At 36.1% G+C, this 12,464-nt stretch overlaps 1 protein-coding gene across 5 annotated transcripts in view; it reads right to left on the reverse strand.

Moving 5' to 3' along the window:
• Positions 1 to 1,873: 1,873 nt before the first annotated feature.
• LOC145997497 (uncharacterized) overlaps positions 1,874 to 12,464 on the reverse strand; it is a 78,721-nt gene continuing 68,130 nt past the window's right edge. For 4 of the 5 annotated variants that reach the window (XM_083134612.1, XM_083134608.1, XM_083134611.1 and 1 more), the window contains one exon: positions 5,627 to 12,194. In XM_083134612.1, the coding sequence (XP_082990738.1) occupies positions 12,150 to 12,194 (45 nt within the window). In that variant the 3' untranslated portion in view covers positions 5,627 to 12,149. Of the gene's footprint in view, positions 5,399 to 5,626; positions 12,195 to 12,464 lie in introns of those variants that run through there. The other variant, XM_083134613.1, reaches the window with a different exon arrangement.

Raw genomic sequence — 12,464 nt, forward strand, 5'->3', positions numbered from 1 at the left:
ATAATATATATATTATAGCCATCTATTACAGCCCCCAGACCCATATTTTAGAGAAATTTCTAGAACATAGCTGGTTCCTGCTAACAGGGTGATGAATGTTGTCTATACAAAATGGTGCAAGGGTATACCTTGTCCCAGCTCTCTCTGGAGCAAGGGGAGGAAATAGAGTTCCCTCTCACGTGTTCATTGATAGAGCAGTCTTGCTCCAGAGATAGATGGGACAGGGTATGGGTTAGAACTGATTCTTAGTGAGGTAATAGACTGAAATTCACCCGTCCCAAGTGAAACTTCTGAATCTGCCAGCGATAGAAAAGCTGAATTTTATCATTACAGGGGCAAAATTAGTCGAAAGTAAACATTGCTGAATTAACTGACTAAAAAACAAAAAAACTGACCAAATACTGAAATAAATTGTAATTTTAAAAGTACAAGTGGGACTTGATTTTGATGCTCCATAATATATTTTTAAAATCAAATCAAGCTAATTTATTTCAGTATTTGGTCAGTAGGAAGCAGAGAAGAAAACAAGACCTCAAAGCCTGGTTAGCACAATACTAGTTATCATTTGTCATATATCTACAAAATGTAATAAAAAAAATTCTCATCATCAAATAAAACTACCTACAAGTTACAAATCAAGATGAAATTAACTGACTTCTTAAAAGAAGAAGGGTAAAGCTGGCTGGAGCATGGTGTTGATGACCACCTGCACAGAATGGCTGAGACTGTGAATGCGTGAGGTCCTCCCAGAAGGCTTCACTAATAACATGAATAGGTAACAAGATGATGTAAGAATAGAGATGCAACAGCATGCATTCATTTTAGATACGATTACTAACTGTTTGCATAAAACATCTGCTCTATCAAAATCAAGAGGAAAACACAAGACTTGCAGACTAACAGATTAGCTCCAGTGCTGAAAATTGAAGTTTGTGTTCATTATTTTTTCAGCATATTACAGTGAACTCCTTTTAATTCAAACTTCAATAACCCATGGCACAACAGCCAGTGAGGCCTCGCTCCCACCCACACACAGACAAGTTGTTACGCTTCCCCCCAGGAGACTCGAACCTACGCATGTTCCATAGCCTGCGTTTTAGACCACACGGCCACAGTGAAGGGCCATTTGAACTTCAAAGGGGGTACGCAACAATTTCAATTAAAAAACAATAATTATTAAAGGAAATCGGTAAAACAAAACAACTGTACTACAGTATAAACAAAAATAATGAACATTCAGTGGACCTTGGTGTAAAAATTGTCATATTTTGTGCATGGTCTTGCAGTCCAAGCAGTAAACAATTCCTTTCACAATAGTAATTAAGCTACCAGCTATGTTTCCAGTTTCTTCCACCTGGCAGACTCCTGCTTTCCATTCTTTATTTTTAATGTAGGAGTATCCCATACTCCGTAATGATGTCCCTTTTCTTCCTCGCACAAGAAAACTTTCAAGGGTCCACGGACGAACACCTGCATGCAAAAGGGAGTGGGCGATCTCACATGCATACAAGAAAAACTGGAGACAGTTGCAAACACGCGTTTGGGTCTGAAAGCTCCCTAACGTTATACAGTAGAACCACGATTGCCTGATTTGACATTTTGCTGCATAAAACATTCGATCTCCATGGTCCCAATAGAACAAAATTATATAAAATTTTCCCCGATTTTACATATTCCATCATTTTAAGTTCTCTCATCTTGGTCCCCTGAAAAACGTAAAATTGAGGTTCCACCGTTTATGAATTTGAATGCCTTTGTCTCCAGATCCCCCTTGCAGATACATCCTCGACTTGCTTCTCACACAAAAACAAGAAAATGAAGAGAAAAATAAAACCACAGCTTAGATTGAAATGCAACTTTTTTATTGCTTCTGTAGAAATTTAGCATACCCAAAAATATCACAGTAACAAAGTGAAACAAGACAGGATCTTCTGATGAAGTTCTATGAACAAGCAGACGAACAGGATAGATACGAGTCTGCGAGTTATAGCATCGACTACTCAAGGACTGACTACAACTTAATCTATGAAGTATGACTTACGCTACCTAAAACAATCATTATTCACATACGTACATTTTCTTATTGAAAAAAAAACATTATAAGTACAACTGCAACTAATGCATATTAAGCATTGTGATGGAAACTTTTTTAACTTAAGGCACAAATTGACAATTTACACTAGTCGTGTAAGTGATAGGAGATTGGTCTATGTTAAACGTGTATGTATGTCGAGTGCATTTTATTCGAATCAACTGGTTCGAGCACTAAATTGTCTTGCCTTTTGGCTTAGAAGGCGCACCGCACCACCCACCAAAGTTAACTTTAGCAATATGTTCATGGAACAGATCAGTAAACTATATCATTTACTCAAACTTTTGTTCACCAAGCGTCGGTAAAAACTATTTTACTATTAACGACTTCAAACATATTGCCGGTCCCTGTGGAGGAGTAGTTAGCACATAGCACTATGATGCCCAAGGGCCTGGGCATGGGTATTTGAGTGTGTCCGTTCATCAATTTCATGATATCGTCACTCATCCTCATCTTCACAAATTATCCAAAAATGGAAAACATGCTATGAGGGTCGAGGAAAAAAAAAGAACGTTTTGGTGTAAAACACAAAGGACAAATGATGGATGTGCAAAAAATTCATGATGCAGAAACTACATACCTTACTAAACTTTTCCACATATTCGCCAAACCCATTCAAGCACGTATCATACCAGTTTGTTGATACAGTCCAGTCAATGTATTCAACCATGTAGTGACATCATCTTTGAGCTCATCAGCCGTGGCAAAGTGATTTCCGGAAATAAAGTTTTTAATTGCTTATGAATTTCACTGGCACATACTTTTCTCACATTCAGAAACCTTATCACATTCTGCACCTCACACCTGGCAGCATTCTCAATTTTGTCGCACATGTTTAGGGCTCACAGCTTGGTTCAAACTGAGGGAGCATACGTGGAGTTTGCTGCGTGCTACAGTCAAATGTTCCTTTTTCCGGAAAGCACATTTGCAGCAACTAAGTACAATGATGGTATCATGCTATGATAAGTGCTTGAATGGGTGTGGCTAATATGTGGAAAAGTAGAGGAAGGTATGTAGTTTCTGTACCAGAAATGTTTTGCACGCATCATTTGTTGTTTATGTTTACACCAAAAAAGGTTCCTTTTTTTCTGGATGACCCTCGTATTAGCTGGACAACCATTTGGTGATTATATTCCTAGTGATACTTTCCAATCCTGACACACACTGATATCAGTTCAGCACCAGTCTTGATGCTTGTCTGGTGACAAATGAGGAGATTCTCTCATGGGACTGGCAGAGGGAATTGTGGGGAAATGAAATACTCGATGATCTAAGTCAAAAAACACAAATGCATCAAGATTACCAAACCCTGCTGTAACAAATTATAGACCGAGTATACATATGAGAATTCCTAGTGACGTTTCTAAAAGGCATTTTTCAGACCAAAGTGACTAAGTGACTGATGACATATGGGTTTCACACTGTGACGAGTGGCAGACTGAGACAGAACTGTGCACCCTATTGAGAAAATGGACCAGTCCCCGTGACCCCCAAGAGACAAGTGACACTTGCAGATAGTTGCGTCACTTTCATATAAAAGATGCATTTATTTCTGAAAGTTGACAAAACTGTCGCATCTCACTTCAGACTGAATGTCATCAAACTGTTGCATGTCACTTCAGATGAAAAGCTGCCAGCATGCCACATCAGACTGAAAGCTGCCTGTTGCATGTCACTTCAGAATTAAAGCTGCCAAACTGTTGCATGTCACTTCAGACTGAAAGTTGACAAATAGTTACAAATATATTATAATATATCAAAGTAAGTGGTGCTGTGCTGCTCCTGGTGTACTGCAGTGTTAACTTTGGTAGGTGGTAAAGCTCTACATATTAAACCTTGGGCACTCTGCCAATAAGGAAATCTTTGAAATTCATTTTTACAAAAACAGGAACAATTTGATAATGTATACATGATCTCTATAACAACAAAACATCTCTTAGTTATAATCTGTGAATTTCGCAACATTATACATACAATATTCTTCACAAGAGACCATATTGCTACAGATGTCGCTTCTTATAGCAACAATCAGAAAGAGTAACAATACTTAAAGAGCGTTCATAATAGAATTAACAATTATAGCTGCTGTAAGTATTAAAACAGTACTTGTTGCATAAGGAGAAACATTACAAGAGTGCAAAAACCTTGAATGTAACCATCTGATTAAAAATACATAAAAATCACATTTATGTATCAAGGAAACAATAACTGTAATTACACAAAATTGTGTTCAGAAACACTTCGTAACATTGTTGGCAAAGATTACTATTATCTGTAAAAGTATACTGTGTAGCTTACCCTGATTCCCTCAGGTGAAAAACTCATTTTTTGTGTTAATATTAGTCTTGAAACATTCTGAACAAAAATATAGCAAAATAATTGTCTGAAATTCAACTGTTAAACAAGGGTTCAAACAAATGTACATCTCATACACCACTGCTACCATTTTAAGAGTAATACCATCATCATTCAATATGTTAATGTTGAAACATTTGTGTCAAAAATGGGAAAATATGATAGTCTGTGCACAATTGTTGTGCATGATGTATTGTGTTCTCTATTTGCATGAATATTGCCAGGACTTTATGATTTCTAATAATAATAACAATTATTTATTATAAACTAATAATAAACTACAGCTATTTATTATAATTATTCTTAACGATTTTTCTTTGCATCAAAGTTCACACACTGATATCGAGGGAAATTGTAGTGGCTGTTATGTTCTCTCGTTCACTGCAATATAATCAGTATATCAATTGCTTCAAAAGTCCCAATTTGTTACCCATATCGAAATCCAGATAAAAACTTTCCAATCCATGCAGTACGAAAATAAAAATAGCTTTCAAAAGTCCCAAAAATTTCGAGAATATGGTATCCTTGTTGTCAGACCAGAAAACAAGGGAAGGAATAGACGAGTAAAATGACGTATGCCCTATGTCAACAGTGAGTACCAATGTCCTGATTCTAATAATATGAAAAATGTTGTAAATGCTTGAATGATTTAATTATATGTTTTGTGCAGAGTTTCAATAATAAAATTACTTTTCCTGACAAAAACTTTCGTTATGGGTATGAGGTCTAGTTTCATTTATGGTGCACATTTATTGTGTATCCTGTTCCAGAAAAGCGAACAAAAACAAGTCTCTCCGCACGTAGGGACTTAAGGGGACGGCAGAGCACGGAGCAGGCAACACAATTCTAGCTACGAGCTCTGCACTGCTTTGTTCCATCCACACACACTCTCACCTTCTGTACTGTTAAGCACAGTCTTGCTCCAGTATAGCGTATTGATCTCTCCTTGTGCTGCAATTGCAAACAGATTTTTAAGCTGATTATTAAGCTAGATCAATGTTATTAAATATATTATTCAGTGGCAAAGTGTGACATTTTTACGTAGTCATCGCAAGACTTGTGACATATGTTAGGGAAAAGGTTCTGTTTGAGTATGTCTATCACCTCGAGAACAAAAATCTTGATCAATCTTGTCATTTGTAAGCATAGTAAACACAAAACAGGAGGAAGTACTTCGTGTTTTGTAAACCAAGAACACCCCCCCCCCCCAAATCGATATTTGAACTGCAGGATCCAAAAAAATTAAAAGAAGAAATACTATGAAGAAAATAGAATGGATCCAGAACTGCTATTTTTTCCAGTTCTTTCTAGCACTAACCGTGGGGAAATTTATGCTTTTGTTTACTTATATATTTTTTTCTATGCACCATTACTTTCATCATGTATTCTGTGTAAGTTGCGTTGCGATGCTCTTCAATATGTTTTTTTTTCTCTTAAAAAACAAGAGTGTTGCATGGTTTACAGTGTTGGGACATTCTAAAAAGTTTCATCTTGATGTCACAGAAACCCTGCCATGTTTGTAAACAAGGAGGCTGAAAAAAAGGTGTCTCATGACCACACCTTCAAAAGCGGTCGAAGGACCTTGGATTCGCAGACCTGCTGCGATGAGCTGGCCCATCTGACACCATTGCACTCAACAGAAATGCAGCGGGACGGTTGGACATGGGGGGAGGGGGTGTAGAACGAACTGGGCTCTCCTTTCGAATCCCTTGCATATTTCTAGCTGTTAAATGGTGTTACTTGACTAATTTAGCTCAAATATGCGAATATTCTGATTTATTTTTTCTTCTTCCCTAAAATATTTAAAAAGCAATATTTTTATTATTTTGCTTTGTCATCACCGCATCTCCCGATGACCGGATATTATTGTTTACAGAGAATCAAATTGCTTTCCTTTGAAGGTTTTCACTAATCATTTTCTTAAAAGCTAATTCTTCTTCAATGTTTTTCATTCTGTTCATATCAAGTAAGATGCTTCTACAGTACTTAAAGAAAAAAAAAATTGACAAGCAACCACCAGGTTATGGTGATCTCCCCTTGCTCTTCACGAAGGAAATGGCACCTTTCGTACTTAATGTATCAGAAATAATTTGATGGCAATTATATTTGGCTACGTTTACAAAACAACTAGAATTAAATGACTGGTGTTAATGAGAATCAGTGGCACGAAGGGCATTGGTGTTGCTGAAATTATTTTATTTCCGGTTTTCAGTTTTCAAGAAAAGCTGTTTTTTGGAAACCAAAATCAGAAAAACGTTTTGAAAAACGAACCAAAGTTTTATGAAATGTTACTTTCTTTATTTTTTCAGAACCAAATATAATTTAAAAAACGGTTTGACAGCACGTAGTCATATTTCAGTTTCCATAAGACACCGTTGCAAATATGGAAACTTAACATTTGCTATTCCTACATGGTAAATAGAAAGTACAGGAAATCAATTTTTGCATTTTGCCAAAATTTCCGTGGTTACATGATTGGGCACGTTCAGTCTTCTAATTGTTGAAGTTAATGCCTGTTGTCCCAGTACAGACTTGTCTTGAGTGTTTAGCCTCCATGCATAAAGTGCACAGTAATGCCTGACAAAATCTCAGGAGAAAAGTTGTTACGCTTCCCCCAGGAGACTTGAACTTGCATGCGTCTCGTAGCCGGAGCCCAAATCATGATGCCTTAGACAGTACGGCCACGGTGCGGGACATATTAGCGACCCTGTCCCTGCATAAAGCAGCACTGTGGTTCACACTAGCTCCAATAAAGGTGGCCTGAGTATGGTGCTGACCACCTCATCCCCCCCCCCCCCATTGGTGAAATGGGAATACGTTATATGCCTTCATGGCATGAAGCAAATGTAACTTTTTGAATATTCCAGAAATGGCCACCTAAAATATGCAAGTCATTACAGAAAATTATTATAAAAAATAGGAATGTTCAATAAGAGAAAAGTACCACACATTGTATTATTAACCCTTATCCGGGCAACCAGTGTCTATCAGACACTGTTCATTATATTTTTTTACTTTCTTTGTTTCTCTCTTTTTTCTCATTTCACAATATTTGACTTCGTTTGATAAAGTATTTTCCATTTCACTTACGTAAATGGGCAAGCAGTGTCTGTCGGACACAGTGTAAAAACAAAAGTTGTAATATTACTTGAATATGTGTTAACAAATGTTTAATCATAATTAAAGTATTTAATAAGACATCACATAAAAATATTACTAGCAACAAAATAGAAAAAATGAAAAATATATGAGCAAATAAAACAATTTCTTCACACTACCTTCCAGCCTAACATTTTTCATATACTATGCTGCAAAAATTACAACAACATGTAATTACGATGATGATGATGATGATGAATACGAGAATTATGGACATAACAATGATGATTAGGTTTCCACATTAATGAAACATAAAAATCTCGCATTAGAAGGGCAAGATCCATTTAAAACAATGCAGTGTCCGATAGACACTGCTTGCCCGGATAAGAGTTAAAATAATCATCATTCACTATGAAATTGAATAATCACTTAAAAATAATGAAAATAACTCACTAGAGGCAATAATTGGGCACATACTTATGAGTAACAAAAGGAGAAGAGGAAACATCAGTAAGTAATACAATAGTAAAAATATTTAAGCAAAGGAATGAGTTCGATAATAGTTACTATTTACTTGATCACTTCACAATAGTTATTTGGATTTTAACTTCAACATACTAATCCTTAATCATGTGAATTTTTTAGTACAGATTAATATATATATATATTTATATATTTCTTCTTCACAATACCATACTTTTTACAATCAATATAATTACTCTCAGTATTACCTACGATAACTGGCTTCAATTTCGCTTGATTTAAAATATGTATAATCATTTTATATTAAAAATACTAATTTGATATTCTACTCATAATTTCTCCCATTCGCTGAAGTGTACTGCTGGTTTTCAGTTTGTGTGTTTTCAAGTTGTTTACATAATTCTTTGATGTATATTAAATATGCACCAACATTTGCATGCTAATTCATTATACATATCTTCTGAATTGAGTAAAATTTTATTTTTCTCAAATTTTAATTTGACTGGGATAAGGTTAAATTTGGAGAAATTAAAGCACCATCATTGTGATGAGCCAAAAGAGAAAAGAAATGAAAATATAAGAAAGATAAGTAACTGCTTTATCAAAGCATTCAAAGATTAATATGGAACAGGGATGTCCCTATGAAATGAAAGAAGGCAATATACAACGCATACTATGTGCCAATAATTACATACGGAGACTTTGACAATGTCAGAGAGAGAGAAAAGAAAGATGCAGGCAGTGGAGATGAAATTTTTAAGGAGTATATTGGAGAAGACTAGAAGGGATAGAATAAGGAATGAGGAAATCTAACAGACAGACTAGATCAGGCATAGATGAGATGGTTCGGACACATGAAGAGGATGGATGCAGGAAGACTACCAGTAAGAGCTTACAATGCACAAGGAGTGGGAATAAGGCCAAGAGGGAGACCAAGGTGTCTGTGGAAAGAGCAGATAGCAGTGTGTTAGGAGAAGAGGACAAGATTGGAACACCGTGGAAAGGGAGGAGTGGTGGAAGACCAGGAAAAAATGGAGAGGCTTGACTTCTATGCAGACCCAGCCAGAGGCAGGAAACAGTAAAGGATGATGATGATGATTAAGAACATGAAGGCTCAACTGAACCTTCTGCCGATGTCAGGGAAATCATTTTTGAAATTTAGTCTCCTTTCAAAATGAAAAAAAAAAAAAAAAAAAAAAAAAAAAAAAACACAATATTCGAAATTCTGAAAACTTACATCTGCTGAGAATCTTTCTAGAGCATTCATGTTAATCTTCTTATATTTTGCTTTCTAGGTTGTCTAGATATTTGCAAGAGTTTATGACTGGTAGTCTTATGTAGTCACAAAACTATTTCAAATACCTGAAAACCACACAAAGATTCACGTGTCTAGACCAGTGGTTCCCAAAGTGTGCGCCGCAGCTGGCTTACAGGGCAGCTGCGAAATGTTCCAATATTTTCCATGAAATGATATGATTGTTCCAAATATGTGCTAATTTATTAGTTTTACACACAAAATGTTTCCGAATTTGAAATGTGTGTTTGTTTATATTTTAACTTCAGGCAAGCAACCTAACATCACTAACTGAGCATTGAAAGTGTTCGATAGGCCTACATTCTGACACCCCGGAAATGTCTTGAAACACTAAGGGTGCCGTGAAACGAAAAAGTTTGGGAACCACTGCTGGGTCCTGAGGGAGCATTTGGTGGGGTGCAAAGTCGGGCTTGAAAATTTATTTAGTGTTTCTTAAAAACTTACATTTAAATTACTAAGATACATATATATTGTTTTAACAATTTAAATTCAACCCCTGTTGTACGAAGTCTAAACTCTACATTTTTGTTATTCGCGCTCTACCATTGCTTTTTACCGGCATCTCTCCATTGTTTAACTCAAAAGAATCGCATATCTATCATTTTCGTTTCGGTTGCAGCAATGAGAACTTAATTATCTGTGTGTCATATGCACGTCGACTTACAGTGTCGCTTGATATCTCCAAATGCTTGCGTGTGTGGGTGGTTGTCGAGAGGTGTGAACTGCCATCATTTCACATTGCTCTCAAGACTGCTTGGATTACAAAGCTAACTGCCTATTAACAATGGATTGCAGTGGTTTTAATTTATTTAAGGAAGCATAAAAGAGGGCTTCTTAAAGTACTCGATGTTAGCAAAAATATTATTATAAACTGGGTGCACAGCCCTAAGTACTAATTCTGCCGACCAATGCTTATGGGTCCAATGAAGTGTCATATCCTTCAAGGTGGGTCCCTGACTGAAAAAGATTGAGAACCGCTGCTCTAGAAGAAAATGTACGTTTTCAGAATTTCGAATAGCGTAGTGAATTTTTTGAAAGAAGAGAAAATTTTGAAATCAACTTTGCTGGTGATAGCCAAAGGTCTAGCTGAGCTTTATAACAAGTTCATGGTCATTGCCTAGTTCAGAACATTTTGTTTGGTGCTATTTTTAATGGCAGGAGGAACAGTTTGTGTCCAACCAGACGCGAGGACCCTAAACTGCTCCTCTCCAACAGACTTTTCACCACGGTGAGATGGATGGCTAACTTCCGATGCTGTAGAAAGACACACGAATGGGAACAGGACAAGTTGAAGATTTTGTTTGTTAAGAAAAGTCAAAACTTCCATTTGAATAGTTGTAACTTGAAGTTGTTTGTCCATAAGGAATACATGGGAGTCTATAAATAATTATTCATTATATTTTTCAAACATCGCATCTAGCTTAACCCGCTTCCACTTGCAACTCATACTGTTTGGGTATTTTTTTAGCAGCAGTGTACATTCCAACAATATTGAAATTAATGCATGCCTGGTGCGAAACTGTCCCTCTTCTCCTTAACGCACTTGGCCACCAAGATGGCGCTTATATATCATCCTGTACGAGAACCAGAGGGACGTAACTTCAATTTATCACACGTAGGGGAGATTGGAGATACAATACTAACTGGTTGATAATGATCCGAATAGGAGATATGTCAATCCGACTCCAGAACTCTTCAGAGGAGTTGATTTAAACAAATCTGAAAACCACATTTTTGGAATTAAGTTACTCTGGTTCTCATATGACGATATGCAAAATTACGCTAAACTTCACATTGAGTGAAAAAAAGCTTGTCAAAGTTTTAAAAAGAACAGTTACATCAACATGTGATACCTAGTTGGTCCTTTAGAAGTATATATATAAAAAAAAACTAATGTGAATTTAGCTCCCTTTTTACTTACAAAATACACAAACTGAAAACCAGTCCCACTTGAATTCGCAAAACCTCAAACACTCGTCATTAAATTCTCTACAGATTGCAATAGTTCTTTAGTAACAATGCAACATGCTCTAATGATGATAACGTCTTGTATATACACACATCTATTTGTGTTTCTTCATGCCTTAATGCCTATGCATGATTCAACATCCAAAATACTGGCCTTTTTTCAGTCTTTCATTGGTTGCTTCACCTAATGAACACATGCTGACTTGAGTTTCATAGCTACATCAGTTCATGAGTTGAAAATTGATACAAAAATTGGTAGTTTCTTCAAAACAAAACATTAAATATATATATCTCATTTGGACAAACATCCTTCAACAGGTTTATTTAAAATATCCTCATGGCCAACATTATTATTATTATTCCTTGTGCACTAAGCACTTCGAGGTTGTAAACCCTACGACTGTTGTTTTAGAAGTACGAGAGCCGTTAAGAAAGACGATGGGTGATGTATGAGAACGAGCGCTGTCATTACGTCCTCTATGATGGTCACTAACTGGGCAAGCTCCTAAGGCAAGTCTTTTCAGCAGGAGTTTCGAATGCTTGAGTTCATTTCTTACAGAATCCAAAAAGCATGCAACATAAGACAACGTGCACTTAAAATATATATATATATATATATATATATATTACATAATAAGTGAAAGCCAAGAAATAATAACAATATTTCTCTTGTCTTTGAGTAAAGTATTTCGTTTCAAGATCTTTAGGGATAATTTTACTATTCATACGAATGAGCGGTTGATGATGATTGATACAGCACTGCCTCGTTGAATAACAATGTTCATAATGTAAAGCACCTGATTAAAACTTACGACGCTGGCTAAAGATGCACTGTTATCATCGATCTTGGGGAACGCGAATTGATCGTAGAACTTTGCTCAACTGTAAAGGGAGAAAAAACACTATTAATATATATTTTTTTCAATGAATTAATAACTAATCAATATGTTAACAGTAATGCATGGATTCTTATGTAGTCACATTCTTTATCTGCATATAGGCACAAAGATATTCTCTCTCTGTTGTAAGAACGAAGTCAATGTAAAAGAATGCATGTGACTTGTGAGAAATCCTGTTGGTTGTTTGAATGGTAGCTGGGCAGGAAACTTGCATGTAAGAATAGTGTGTGTGATGTAGCCAAAAGACTCAACG

This window comes from Lepisma saccharinum, chromosome 13, assembly GCF_977018435.1.
Source record: "Lepisma saccharinum chromosome 13, izLepSacc3.1, whole genome shotgun sequence".
Taxonomy (NCBI): Eukaryota; Metazoa; Arthropoda; class Insecta; order Zygentoma; family Lepismatidae; genus Lepisma; species Lepisma saccharinum.